Below are 15,261 nucleotides of genomic sequence, written 5' to 3' on the forward strand. Positions count from 1 at the left end.
GTGAGGTGGGGAAATTTGCATTTAATTCAGGGAGCGGCAAGGCTGGAAAGAGGCCAGTGGTGTGAAGTGCTGCAGGGTGGTGCCAATACACATCTAGCTGCCACCGCCGGTGTGGGGTTGTACATTGAAAATAAAAGGGGCATATTTTCGGACGTTCCCCATGAGTGTGTCTTGGCCTTAAACCTGTCAAAACGCGCTGGAGAAATGACAATTTGTAAGGGTTAAGAAATTATTTGTACTCGTAGAAAAAAATTGTCTTTCTATTTCTATACAACCTGTTAGCTTGATTCTAATATCTGATATAAGAATTAGACTGACTGGATTAGTTTAAAGATATAAATATTAAAAAAAAAACCATCATGACTTTGATTTTTTTTGGTCAACTCAAACAAAACTTTTCTGCGACTAAAAGTTTGAAGGATATAAATTACTAAAATGTCACTAAAACTAATGAGCAGTTTCATCTCAAGAGTAAGGCTTAGATTAAATCTAAAATAGTTGTCATTATCAACTCTGACATTATAATTAAATAAGAGAACTGAGTCAATAAAATGTGAAATTTCCAGTAATCTAGCTAATTAATAATAATACAGACCTTTATTTTGGTGTTTGGTCAAAACGAGACATCCAGTGGGGAGGAGAGGGGGCCTTCCTGTTAATACAATCCTGGCTACGGCCCTGTTGAGAAGCCTCATTTTAACTTTTGATACTCAACCATATCTTACATTTAAATACAGTTTGAACGCGACACAAAGACAGTGTGACCATGAGAAGTCTGACAAGCACCCTGTAAAACAAACTGCCAACCACAAACTCTCGCGAGATAAAGCGACGCTTAGAAGTGTCCCCCTGATCAGAGATAACCTCGCCTGTTATAAACGACTCAGGATCTGGTGTAAAGTTAAATGTGACAGAAACTGTATCCTGCAGCTTTAAACGGTCACACTGTTTCCTGGATGTGAGAAGTTTCCTCATCAGCTGGCACGCTCTCCATTACACAACTGACCTACTTTACGTGCAGCACAGGAAAAACAAGGGTGTTTCACGGCGGATAGAGGAGTTGAAAGAAACGCCCCTTCCTCCCACGCGAGCTTAATACCTGCACAGGTAAAACACAGACACCTGGAGCAACGGTGTGCACGGTGCTGTCTGCCAGTGCCAATGGCTGAAGCTGTAGAGGTCGGCTCGGTGTCCGCGGGGGCGCGGGCCATGTTTTTCATGCTCTCACCGAACGAGTCATCTTTCCAGAAGGTGGAAGAGGTTCCTCAGTATGTGCAGCAGGTGGGTACAGCCGGGCTCAGTCACTGCTATCATAACTTCTCTGTGTGTGAGACACCTCAGCTGACCTCTGCTGTCATCTAAGGACTGCAGAAACACTCAGAGCCTGATTGGTAATGTAGTGAAACCACATGAGAGAGACAAACAAGTGCTGCATGCAGAAGTTTACATACAAGTACTCAGAGATGCAGAGAAACGTCGATTAATCGATTAGTCAGAGGATTTGTTGCTATTGTTTGTCACATGACAGCAGAACAATGAAAACAAGCAAATTGAATCTATTTGTAAAATCATTGTCTGGTATAATTCAGTGTTTTCTGACATTTTATGGATAAAACATTCAATTAGTCATGAAAATAATTGGTTGATTAATTGATAAGTTGCAGCGCTAGTCAAAACTTATTTACTAATTGTGAAGAATTTTCAGTGTCATGGAGTGGTATGAAAATCCCCCAAAATTGGAGACCATTTTTTTTTTTTTTTTAATAGACGCCTTGAATCTCCAATAGAAAATTGACATTATTGATCAGTCTACAGTTAAGTTGTTCGAATTGAACAGTTTGATTAAAAAAAAAAAAGAAAAGTTTGTAATTTCTTCATGTCCTACCAGCTTTTACAAACCCAAATTTATTCAGTTTACAACAATTTAAAAAGCAAAACTCAGCCAACCCTCCTTCTGGAGAAGCTGGAGCCAGAGATTATTGACTGAAACAAGACCAGAACGATTGATTATCAAAATCGTAGCTGGTTACTTATCTGTCAGTGGACTAATCCATTAATCGACAGCCTTATCTGGTACTCTACAACAGCTGGAGGTGTGCACACTTCTCTACAGGATAAGAAACTTTTACAACCTCTTTCCCCTTTTCAAATCTATGAGGACAGCGTCTAAATGTTATGTAATCAATCATAACGCAGAAATAAAGAGCCGAAAAGTTTATGCTTTTTAGTTACAAGATTATTAACCAACCAAAGTCTATCAGTATTTATGTAGGTTTAGATTCATTTATTCACTGTAATTGAGATTAAGATTTATTTTTTGCAAGCGAGACCTCAGAAAAAATAGTCACACACATTTCACAGACAGATTGATTAAAACAATCACATCTCAGTTAGAGCTGCAGTTATTAATTTATTAATTGATTAGTCTATTAGTCAGTTAGTTAAAGGAGAACTGGGTCCATTGTCAAAATTCTTACATATTATTCCTATGGTCTAAGGCAGTTAATATATATTTGTAAACATGAACAAATCCCATCATAAAGAGCAGAGTGCTAAAAGTCAAATTTGTGATGTCACAGGGTATAAAGCCTGGAGCTGCTCCATAGACAGTGATGTTCAAGATGACACTCACGTACATTTACATGACACCAGAGACAAATGACTTATTGAGTTAGTATGACTAAAACCGCACTCGCCAGCAATCGAATTTCTCAAAGTCGGACTAACACACCCAGATAATGTGTTTGGGAGTCAAATTCCTCCCGTTTATATACAGTCAATTGGACCCAAACTGGCCCCAGGCTTTGACGTCAAATAGCATTAAATGCGTAACAAAAGAAGAAGCAGATAACAACACGGCGCAATCTACATCCAGACAGATGCATTTTGGGATGGATGAAGATACACAGTTCATGCTGTGTCTCCTTGTACAGAGCTTTAAAGTTGTCCACCATGGCACCAGTTTGCCACTAGCTAACCGTAGCTAACTTGTTGGTCGCTTGTTTGATCTCTGATGTAACAGGTCAACCGAATTAAAGGTCCAATACTAACAAGCTGAAAGGGGGCACATCTCCTATTGTAGCAGAGTCAGTCCCCTCCCATGCTTGTACACTGGGACAAAGACTGTCTAATTAAATGGCCTGGTTGAGCTGTAACCGTAGTTCCACTTTACTGTGCATGTAAATGTACTGACTGAGAGCACTCACCAGGAAAATGTTCAAGTATATTATTGGTACATTTTCTGTTTCAGAACTGACAGCACTACAATAGAATAAAGCTTATTTGGGTATAAAAAAGACAACAAACATTAAGTGGCTCCCATTCATTGTTTATGGAGCAGCTTCAGACTTTATACCCTACGACATCACAAGTTTGACTTACCTCTCTGGTTTTAAGAGAGAGCAGCTCATGTTCACAAATATTGAGTGAGCTGTCCTCGAGTGTGGAAATAACATATCTGAATTCTTAATGTAGGTGGTGGTGTTCACCTTTTAAACAGTGTAAGCAGCAAACTTCTCTGAAAATGTGAATATTCTCTGGTTTATTTCCTCCTCTATGACAGTAAACTGTTTATGTTTGGGCTGCAGACAAAACAAGACATTTCAGGGTGTCATCTTGGGCTTTGGGAGACACTAATGAACAATTTTCACTATTTACTGACATTTTATAGACCAAACAACTAATTGATTGATCAAGAAAATAATCAGCAGATTAATTGACAATGAAAATAACTGTTAGTGGTACCCTAAACACAGTTAAATTAGTACCAGTAGTAATGTGCATACTACCTGAAACCAGTGTTTCTCAGTTCAGAGAAGCTTTTACAAATGATTTAACAAAGATAGACTTCGACTGTCTCAGATCTAACTAGTAGTCAGACTTCACATAGACATCTAGATGCTAGTAAATAATTTTCCTTCTCTACTTTAACGTTCAGTGTGTAGATTTAGGGGGATTTAGTGGCATCTAGCTGTGAGGATTGCAGGTTGCAATCAGCTGAAACTTCTCCCAGTTACAATTCTTTCAGTTTTCATTGTTCAGGAGGTTTTTACTGGGAGTTGAGTTATCCACAGAGGTCTCTTCGTCACCAAAACAAAGACACCAAGTGACTAAAACAGTAAAACCACTGAAAAGAGCAGTTTTATGTTACAGATCAGTGTTTCTCCAACGCTGTTTGGCATGTCAGAGATGGTTGGCTAGCCCAGCACCTGCTAATGTGTGCTCACCTTTTTATCTCTAATAACTTACGATCCAGATGTTCAGAGGGCTTTTACTAGGTGCCAAATGACCCGCAGAGGTCTCTTCCTCTCCAGAACAAAGGGACCAGGTGATTAAATCCGCTTAAAAGACTAATTAAAGCAATTTTACGTTAAAAAGGCTGCTAACTATTTTGGCCCACACAAAAACGTGGATGGCCCTATCTAGAGCCAATGTTTGATTTGTCTGACTGTTCGGGGTTACTGTAGAAACATGGAGGTGTAACATGATCTCTGTAGACGAGGACCCACCAAGCCCCAGGAGGTGCGCTGGGCTCTGAAGCCAATTTTTGTCGTGACCACACAGTAGAATTACGACCGGCACGTGATGCCCTGTGGCCCAAATCTCTTTCCTATGGACTTGCATTGGGAAAGAGACGTCTGTAAAATGTTGGACATGTTCTCTGAGCGTCACCACTCCTGCGAAATGACTCGTTTCACTATCAGGATTCAATCCATTCTGTTCGATAACATTTCAAAAGTCTAGAAGAGCCACAAGGTTAAATCATTTCATCCCCATTCAAATTAGCGGAGGGCTAAACTGGAAGTAGTTGGCTCGGCAGGTGGAGGTCTCAAGCGCGCTTGCTCTGTGGGCCCAATGATGCAGATGCACTGTTGATCATCAGGGTGATTTCATACCACGGACCAAGCTTTTTTACTTCATGTGCAACTTAGCAACTTTTCATAGGAATGGAGAGTCCCTCGTCCAACACTGTATCCAGTTCTCTTAATGCAGCCATAGGACCTGCTCTGTATGTACAACCTATTCCAAGAGAAACAACGATTCTTATTTTCAGGTGATTATACACTACAGAAAACATACTTATATTCCATTTCTGCCAATATATCCCCCTAAATCCAACACACTGGACCTTTAAAGCACAATTTTAAAACAAGTTTGGGGTTTGTTCTGCTTCTTACTGTCAGTTTACAGTGTCTCAGTCACCATTTATTGCGGCGAATGTCTGGTGCAGGTTTAACAGCACATGTTTGTTATGAGGCTTTATGAGGTACATCAGGGGAGGAGAGCAATTACCCCCACAGCAGGAGTCCTTATAATCCACTACCAAACGTGATTAAACAAATTTGTTATTGCTGCAGGGCTCGATGGTGATAAAAGTTTGCATGGGCGTGTGTGAGTCAGCACTGTTTACAGTTTGTGATGTGTCATTAATTATTCTGTTCTCTGATTCCGACGGGCGAAATTAATTAGAAAAACAAAACACAATCTTCTAATTTTAGAGTTGTTTGGAATTATGGGTTTGTGGGTAGTTGCCAGGTCTCTCAGCTATTCAGTGATTTGAATGAAAACACAATATTTTTTTGTCAGACAGCAGTGATAAAAGTGTATTGTCAGCCAACATCAGTCATCTGTGACCTTATAAAAAAAAGTCTGTTTGGGGAAAATGCAGACATCTGGTCCACAAATGTCATGTTCCACGCAAGGCCGAATTCAAAATAAAATAAAATTATTAGATGCCACAACAAACGGTCCACAGAGGATGCAAGAATGCTGCAGTATAAAGTAGGCTTTCTTTGGTGTGATTTTTAGTTTATTTGTAAAAAGATAAAAAAACACAAGCAAAGACGTTTTCGGTGCATGCAAGATCAAAAAGGGACTGAAATATCTCACTGAAGCAGAGGAAAAACTAAGACAAGTAACATCAAATAAAGGAAAAAAATGAGGAGACAGGGATAAAACCATAGACAAGCATTTTCCCCTCGCCTTCTTTTTTGCACAGCATGAGAATCAGCTTGCCCTGGCGAATAATTTCGTCCCGAGCTGTCAAGAACGTGGGGCTGCAGAGGTAAAACTATCTGCTAGACAGGAGAGAAAAAAGGAGGGAAGGTTTTAGACCGGCGTCCAGAATGATAATCTCTCTCTCAGCGGGTTTGGAGGAGGACTGCTTGCGCTGCGAGCCCATTTGTTGGCTGCAGTTCTGCAGTCTGCTGCCAGATGTTGGGAGCGTTGCGTGTGATCGCAGGTCCCTGGTGGTGCTCTCGCCTCTGCTTGTGCACACACACACTCACATCACACACCTGCATGCTAAAGTGGAAGCATTCACATGTGGATATGCACACACATGCATGCACACACACTCTCACTTACATCCACACACACACACACACACACACACACACACACTTCCTCCCTCCCCACCTGCAGATGTGCTCCTCTGCGGTTTCGTCACGCCCTTCATTCCTCGCGCTTGGCGGGGCCATGTGTCCCGGTTACGACTGCAGTCACTTGGTCAATGAGCGCCTTCAAGCTAAAGCTAACCAGCAGGTCTGACACGCCGCTGAAGTCGCAGTCGTGACCTGTTTGCTAACCTCGTCCCTCACTAATTTGTTCCATGTTTGACAGACCCATTAAGAGGTTATTACATGTTTCCAGCACAGTTAGAAATAGAGGCCTGTCACTGGCTGTTTGCGTAGTACTTACCATTTGTTTTGTCATAACTAGTTACTACATGTAATTTATATTTTGCAACTTTTGGAAACTAGAATTATGCTATGTAATGTTTTGTTTTCACCATAAAAAAGAAAATCATGTGGCATCTCACGCAAAAATAGCTGCTAATCAAAACAAAAACCATCCTATGCATGTTTGTCTTGATTGATCACAAATTGGTCTGCCATATGGCTGCAATCTGTGTTTCAATTTGGTAATACAGAGAAAATTGCAAGTTATTTTTCATGAAAATGAATTTCCTAATGTAATTCAAATCAGTTAATTTAAGTTACTTGTAATAGCATTAAACAAAGTCAAGACAAATAAAAATCAACTTGTAAAATCAACCTTGTGCAGCCAATTTAGTTAGGGGATCATGCTGCCACAAGATGTGCATCAGCCTGGAGGTCAGTCTTTTGAAAAAAGTTTTGATTTCTTTATTGTTGTGCCAACTTCGAAATGGACCTTGCATCTTTAAACTTAATATTTACATATATAGAATTACAAAATGGAATAATTTCGGGAAAGCAGGGTTCAAGAAGTGCAAGTCCTTTTAATTTTCTGCATAGATAATGTTAAGATGACCGACACTTGGAGCACCTCCAAGGTTTAGATGGACATGGAACCTTCCTGGTTGAACCACCAGCACAAAAGGTGAGCACTTGTGTTAGAAAATGTTCTTTGATTACAAAGTCAAAGGGTACAAGCATGTTAATAAAGAAATGAGGAGAGAAGTTAGCTATGATTCCCAGCTTCCAGTTTGGTAAGAAATATCCAGACACCAAGCTCACTGTTGCCGCTAACAGCAACTCTGTACAAACCAAAAATATATACAGCAGTTTAAATCTGTTTACTTTCAGATCTGGGTCAGTGTTTGATACATTTTAAAACTACAGTGCATCATTTTATTCCTAATTTCAATAACAAAACAATCAATCAACCAATTTCACATAGTGGCCAAACCTCAGAATTACAACTTCCAGGTCCAACACATGATATCATGGGGCCCAGAAAGTCTTTTTCCCATAGACTGACATTGTGAAAGAGACATCCGTAAATCAGTGGATACATTTTTTGAGCGTCACAACCCCCACAAAAAGACTGGTTCCACTACCAGGATTTGATCCATTTGGTCTAATATCTTTTTAAATCAAGAAGAGCTGCACAATTAAATCACTTTTATCCCCATTCAGGGTAGCAGAGTGCTAAACCAGAAGATAGCCACATGGTCGGCAAAGTCTCTTGTGTGCTTGCTACGTGGACCCAATGATGCAGAAGTACTTTTCTTAATTTTAATTTGAACTTTTTTGGCGTCATGTTCCACTGAGCAACTTTCGCATGGATGACTGGACTCCACCTCCAACGTCGTATCCATTTCCCTTCATACATCCATGGTTTCAAATGGGAATTACAATGGAGAAGATAAAACACTTCCAAAATTTAACAAGAGCTAAAGGACCTTCTGGAATAAAAGTTGATAATTACCAAACTTGGGCAGCAGAGAAGGACCACTGAGTAAAGTATAAATTGAAAAAATAAATAAAGGTTAGTTAACTTGTACGCCTTTATCTGCAAGTGTGAGTAGCCATAATGACATGTAGCTAACAGGCCAACTAGCTGAAGTTTAGATGACTAATTTATACAATGTAAAATGCCATAGGCTTGTGTTAACAACATTAGCATGTTGTATGTGGGGAAAATGTGTCCAACAAAATACAAGTGTTTTTCTGTGAATCCTGAGAGTTAGAGTGAAGCCGATTTGTGTACTTACAATTGAAATTGACGCTTTGAAACCATGTGTAATCCGTGTTTTGGGTGTGTTTCAAATTTCCAAACTTTAACAAGCAGCATGCAGAGCTAATAAACCTTCTGGAATGAAAAAATTGGTAATTAGAAAACTTGGGCAGCAGAGAAGGACCTGTGAGTAAAATATGAATTGAAAAAACAAATTACAATCAAATATTTTCCTCTTAGACCTTACTATTCTCTTTACCAGCTAGCCTGAGTTGCCATAATGACGTGTAGCTAACAAGCTAACTACCTTAAGTTTAGATGACTAATTTATACAATGTAAAATGCCATAGTCTCGTGCTAATAACATTAGCATGTTGTATTTGTGGGGAGAATGTGTCCAACAAAAGAAGAGTGACCTCTGATTAAAATATCAATTGAAAAAATAACTAACAATCAGTTAATTTTGTCTTAATCCTATTATTCGTTAAAGGTCAGCTAGCTTGTACGCTATACCAGCTAGCCTGAGTAGCCACAATGACATGTAGCTAACAAGCTAACTAGCTTAACGTTAGAAGACTTTGTTTTGTTGTATCTTGTCTGTAAACACGAAGACATTGAGGTTGCAGGTCCAGCACGAGATCTCTGTATCCTTGTTTTATGGTGCTTGGCTCCCACCTGACACCACTCAAAATGAAAAAATATGTGGTTTGTTAGCACTGATGTTTAAATCAACTAATGAGATCATTTCTTCCTCCAGTGCAGCTCTGCTCAGACAAATGTTTGTGATGTCCCGCCTGCCAATACATTGTGGCTTTAGCTTCAGTCTGGTACAGTGAAACAAACATCATGGATCACAAGACATGAAAGTCCTGCAAGCTTTAGCTCATCTGCCAAGACAAATACTCAAGCTCAACACAACTGCTAAAGGCAACAGTGCACTTGAAACCATCTTGTTTTCACAGTTTGTAACCGTAACAGTGCTGAATCAGGATTTCATGTGTGTGTGTGTGTGTGTGTGTGTGTGTGTGTGTGTGTGTGTGTGTGTGTGTGTGTGTGCAGGCCACTCCTTTCTTTGTAGGGCTGATGGTGCTGGAGCTGGTGGTGGGCCTGCTGAAGACAGGAGCCCCAGTGGTCACCATCAGCGATGGACTCACCTCCGTATCTTGTGGAATGATCTCCAGACTCCCAATGTGAGTGTTCAGGCAGCTCATGGTCAGGTCACTGTATATTATAATAAGATAGCAGTGCTGTTAGGGCTACTTGGTTTGATTTTTATGGGGATACACAATATTGGATTTTTTCCCAAAACCGTATATGCCGACATGTAACAACTAATTTGACCGCTAACCGATACCAATATTGATATATCCACTTTTTTCCCTACCAAATTTAGTCATCAAGTCTCTCTTGTATCGGAATTTTGCATGCATGCTCTTATCATGATGGCCCACCAGCTAATGGAGACATGAAATACAATACTTTCTAATGTACGTAATATATATTCATTGTGAAAATTAAGAAAAAGCATGTCGCTAATTCAAATATTTCATTTTAAAGCTGATTTCTTGACTACTTTATCATGTGTCCCTAATTTTTATCTTATTTATCTGACATTTTTATCATTATCATAGCTGCCTTTCCTGTTTAGAATGAAAAATGTGGCGCCCAAGGAATCGTGTAGATTAGAAAAGGGTTTTATTTTTGGGTTGCTGTAACTTTAAATGTTGCCCTTTAAAAGTCCATTACCTTGTCCAAAGTGAGGTGGGCCCTCTGGCTGCAGAAAAATATGATAATTGTGTTGAGCTGCACTTTGCTGCTGTTTGGTGTGTTTTCAGCATCAGTGTGGACTGTAGATGGACAACGTGTCTCCACTCATTCCCATTGTTCAAAAATGAAACCAAAGTTTCCTGGTTACGCCTGCTGCCGTCTTGCGCTGGTGATGTCATTTGAAGCCAGAGTCTGTGTAGTAAGGGTCTCTGCTGTATCAAGTTCCCGCCCATACATGTCTGACCAAGACTGCCGCACATAGCTGTCAATCATAATGCCACGCCCCTTTTACTACGAACTTATAAGAAACATGTGTCAGCGTGATGAGAAATACCCCAAATGACAGAAACCATCTTTGGGAAAAGTTGTTTGGCATGTATTTGGATTTTTTAGTTTGGCCCATGTCCCATCCACTAACTAACATAGAGAGGGCAGGCTTCATCCAGATGTTTTAGGGTTACCTTTGGGAAGCTGTCATGTTGTCCATCTTTTTATACAGTCTGTGGAGTGAAGACTGTAAAGCACAATAGTCCTTGTCGTAAAGATGTAAATATAATATTGTCTATCAGAAAGTATCAGGTATTTCTAAAGAAAATGCCCTTTCAGTAGTGCATGTGCTTTGACAATACAAATATGTTCTAACAAGTTACACAAATGAACTGACATGTGCAACTGAAACATGAACTGCATATTGTACTCACGTGCACACTGTGGACTGACACAGAGCTGTGACTGCCCCTCCCTCAGGCTGTTTATGAGAGGCTGTGAGTTGACTGCTTACATGTACGTGTGGGACCGGTATCGCCTGATGGAGCTGCCGTGGGACTCCGCCTGGACCTGGTGGCTCACCTTTCTGGGCGTGGACTTCTGCTACTATTGGGTCCACCGCTTTGCTCACGGTACCAGCTCAAGACACTCACACTGATGTACACAGCCCACATAGAAGGACATGGGTATTCACAGCTACTAGTTTATTCACATTTCTGTGGTAGTTTCTGCTGTGTGGTTTCTGCTCTTTCAGCTTCCCATGAGATATTTGTGTTATTGTGAGAGTTCAGAGGAGAATGTTCAAAGTGAAACTGGTCCTAAATCATTTGAGTGAGGGGGCTTTCAAATTGTGGATCCAGGCCCTGCTTCGAGTACACTTGACCCTAAAGTCTTGTTTATTTGATTAATGTGTACTGTACTTGGGTACGGTATGCCCATCCGTGGTCGAGTCCATTTGAAAAGGTGGTCTCAAGTACAGTTAATGGCTACTCTGTTACGCTGTGCATCAGGTGTGAACACCAACTGTACAAAACACGGAAGTGGACTGCTGTTTAACACCCGGAGTACTGACCAGTTATGAAACAGCCTCAACATTTCCATTTCGCAGCGTAGTACGGAACAATATTACTAGGATGAAATTGGAAAAAAATTGGGAGAGAAGGGGAGTTATACCTGGGGATGATACAATTGTTCTTAATATGAAAACACCCTAAGAAATCAGTCACCTTTCTGTAGGCTTAGGCTACATCCACAGAAATACGTTTTCGTTTTAAAATGCATTACTATTGCCACAGTTACACCTAGCATCCACACTACTCTGGTATGTTGGAATCCCTCAAACAGAGACCTCTGAAAATACAGCTTTCCCTTTTTAGTTTGAAAACTCTGGGGTTGTGTCTTGGTATGGACGGGCAGAAACAGGGACTTTGGAAATGCTGATGCAGACACCCACGTTTGCTTCCTGATTGGGTCTTATTAGTCAGGACATGTCAAGCCAAAACAATTTAGCTAGGTGTACGTACCTTTTGTGATTTTATGTGGGTACTCCTTTCCCATTGCCATGGCTTTCTCCGGCAATGAATAATTCTCGCTGTATCACTCTGATAGATCGCCGTTATTGCTGCAACAATGCCAAATCTGTTTTCCGCCACCTTGACCGCCTTATTCTCAGAGACAGTTCCACCTCAGCATTGGTCTTGGCAAAGAAATTTCTGGGGCAAGTCTGGCTCAGGAGGTAAAGCAGGTCATCCCTTAGTGGAAAGATCGACCAGCTCCTCTATACACATTTTGAACTATCATTGGGCAAGATATCAAGGTGTAGTAGTGCTAAAGCACTTTGAGTGCTTGGAAGACTAGAAAGGCACTATGCTATTGCAGGTCCAATAACCATTTACTTTTCGCCGTCTCTGTAATATTTTCTGCTATTAAGCCACCAACCACAGAGTAGACAATCTGCTTTCTGTTTACAGAGACACACACAGTCCCAGTTTAGCAAATGGTCATGTGATATGCGTTTTCAGATGTTACACTTGTGTATGGGGATCATTTTTGTTTTAAAAGACCATTTTAAAATGAGTGAATGTGGCTTTGAAAAGGTCGCTGTGGCAACTTTGAGTTTGTTCCTTCATTGAGCATGGTTGCTGTGGTCAGCTTGGATTTATTGTGTTTACTATGGACTTGAAAAGTGACCACTTTTCCTGGTGGAAAAGTAGTAAAAAGTCAGTAGGAACTTTCCAAACGCATAATCCTCTTCACGATTGATCATACAAAAGCTCAGTGTTTTCAAACTATTATTATTTTTTGCACAATAAAGGCTAAATAAGCATCTCATTCATGCTTCAACAATGCACTTTATATGTTTTTACACACTTGACTTGTAACAATGATGGTGTTGTTTATGTGTTCTCAGTGATAAGTATATTGAATGTTGGATTCTTTTGCCAGTATAACTCCACTACCTTCCAACTCCCAACCAACAATCCCTCCCCTTCCTCTTTCATGTGTCACTCAGATAATACTAACAAAAAACTACAAAGCCAGCTGATGATAAATGGTTGTAAAATGTTGATTTAGTTGCCATCCCTGCAGGGAGGAGCGCACAAGATAGCACACACATCATGCTGTCCTGGACGTTGTGGAGGAAGCAATTATTTTTGAGTTACATGCAGCTGGTTTGGAGCTGTGCAGATGTGAGAGGCCTTGGTCTCCGGAGAGCTGTGGTCTTAACCCGGAGCTCTCACAGCAACAAGCTGTATATAGTCACGGCTCTAAAGCGGCGACGTCCTGCAGTATCACTATAAAAGCAGAAATAAAAAATATGTACCAGATACAGTGTTTCTACAGTCATAGCTCGGCATCTTTTAAAATCGACTTTTCCTGTGTGTGTTGGCTCAACTGATACACGTGCCAGATGCTCAGCTGCCACACAGTACACCGGAACAGAGGTATTTATTTGTGGCCTGCACCAAAGTTTATTTGTGTTGTGGCACATCAAGCTGCCCACTGTCTAGTCCACAATGTTTTGGCTCCAAGTCCAGAACTGGTTAAACAGAAGCAATGCTTTTAAACTGTCTCGCCAAGAACTGCCTGACATGATTGACTCTATAGTACCACTCTGCTTCTAACATGCACTGGAGGCATTTTTATCTCCCACCACCATGGCACAGGGCATATTGGACATTATTATTGTGATGATGATGTAGGCCTATCATGATAATTGTTATTGACTAATTGTACAATATATGGACATCACCGCTATCATTTTGCTGACCTTGGTCTTGCCCATTTTGTTTACATGAGAAGGTTACTAACATTTCAGCCAACATGATAAACAACAGGGTTTTCCTGACCATTATATGACTTGAGCGCAGCAATTCTCCTTTTTTTTTTAACTCTCCAGAGAAAGAAAGCACTTACAAGATGACACGATGTAGCTTACCCATAGCCTGTAGCCATACTTCTAAGGTGGAAGTAGCACAGTCCTGATGGTTGTTAGCTTGCCAACCCCTGGTAACATGCCAAAAAGTCCGTCATGGAGGTAACTGTGGTGTTCCTGGAGCTTTGCTAAGTTTGTCTGTTAGTTGCGAAAGAGATCACTTGGTTTTGTTTTTGTCGGGCAAATTTAGTATTAAGTCTTAAACGGAGTAATTACTACTGTAGTAACTAGCCTTGGAGAAAGCTTACGGTCGCGTCCCACAGGGAGTCTTGTTGGGGGGTACTGTTGGAAAACGGAGTACTGAGGTTGTTGCTACGAGCCATCCAGTCCTTGTAACCAAAGTGAGAGCTGTGTCCGTATACTTGGTACAAAGTTAAACACATTCTTAGAGGGCGTTGGCCTCCGCCAGGGTTGTCCCTTGTCTCCGATTCTGTTTGTGATATTCATGGACTGGATCTCAAGGCGCAGCCGGGGGAAGGAAGGGGTCCGGTAAAAGGTCCTCAGAATTACATCTCTGCTTTTTGCAGATGATGTGGTTCTGTTGGCTTCATCACACTGTGACCTTCAGCATGCACTGGGGTGGTAGCCGACTGTGAAGTGGTCGGGATGAGAGTCAGCACCTCCATGTCTGAGGCCATGGTTCACTGCAGGAAAATGGTGGATTGCCCCCTCATCAGCAGTGATGCAGGCACTGTGCCGGACTGTTGTGGTGAAGTGAGTGCTGAGCTGGATGGCAAAGCTTTCGATTTACTGGTCCAACTACGTCCCAACTCTCACCTATGGTCATGAGCTCTGGATAGTGACTGGAAGAATGAGGTCACAGATACAAGCTGTTGACATGAGTTTCCTCCAAAGGGTGGCTGGGCCCAACCTTAGAGATAGGGTAAGGAGTTCTGACATCTGGAGGGAGCTCAGAGTAGAGCCGCTGCTCCTTCAAGTCGAAAGGGGTCAGTTGAGGTGGTTCGGGCATCTGATCAGGATCCTCCTGGGTGCTGGTGTTCTGGGCACGTCCCACTGGTAGAAGGCCTCAGGGCAGAAACAGAATATGCTGGAGGGATTACATATCTCATCTGGCCTGGGAACGACTTGGGGTCCCGCAGGAGGAGCTGGAAAGTGTTGCTTGGGAGAGGGGCGTCTGAAATATTTTGCTCAGCCTGCTACCCCTGTGACCCGACTTCAGATAAGCGGTTGAAAATGGATGGATGGATGTAGCAAGTTGTTTTTCTCAAAACCTTGTGTAAACTGTGTTTCAGACATTTTCACATTCATAAATCCCATTTTCAGTGGGGCTTTTATATGTGTGTACTGACAAGACAAAGACCAAGGACAGTTAAAGTATCACTGTGGTA

The 15,261-nt window shown here is 41.3% G+C and overlaps 1 protein-coding gene across 1 annotated transcript in view; it reads left to right on the forward strand.

The window, feature by feature from the left end:
- The first annotated feature begins 799 nt into the window (after positions 1-799).
- agmo (alkylglycerol monooxygenase) overlaps positions 800-15,261 on the forward strand; it is a 78,298-nt gene continuing 63,836 nt past the window's right edge. The window contains exons 1-3 of the mRNA XM_049583339.1: positions 800-1,281; positions 9,502-9,632; positions 10,957-11,108. Of these exons, the coding sequence (XP_049439296.1) occupies positions 1,162-1,281; positions 9,502-9,632; positions 10,957-11,108 (403 nt within the window). The 5' untranslated portion in view covers positions 800-1,161. The remainder of the gene's footprint in view (positions 1,282-9,501; positions 9,633-10,956; positions 11,109-15,261) is intronic.

Source organism: Epinephelus fuscoguttatus, linkage group LG8, assembly GCF_011397635.1.
Source record: "Epinephelus fuscoguttatus linkage group LG8, E.fuscoguttatus.final_Chr_v1".
Classification (NCBI taxonomy): Eukaryota; Metazoa; Chordata; class Actinopteri; order Perciformes; family Serranidae; genus Epinephelus; species Epinephelus fuscoguttatus.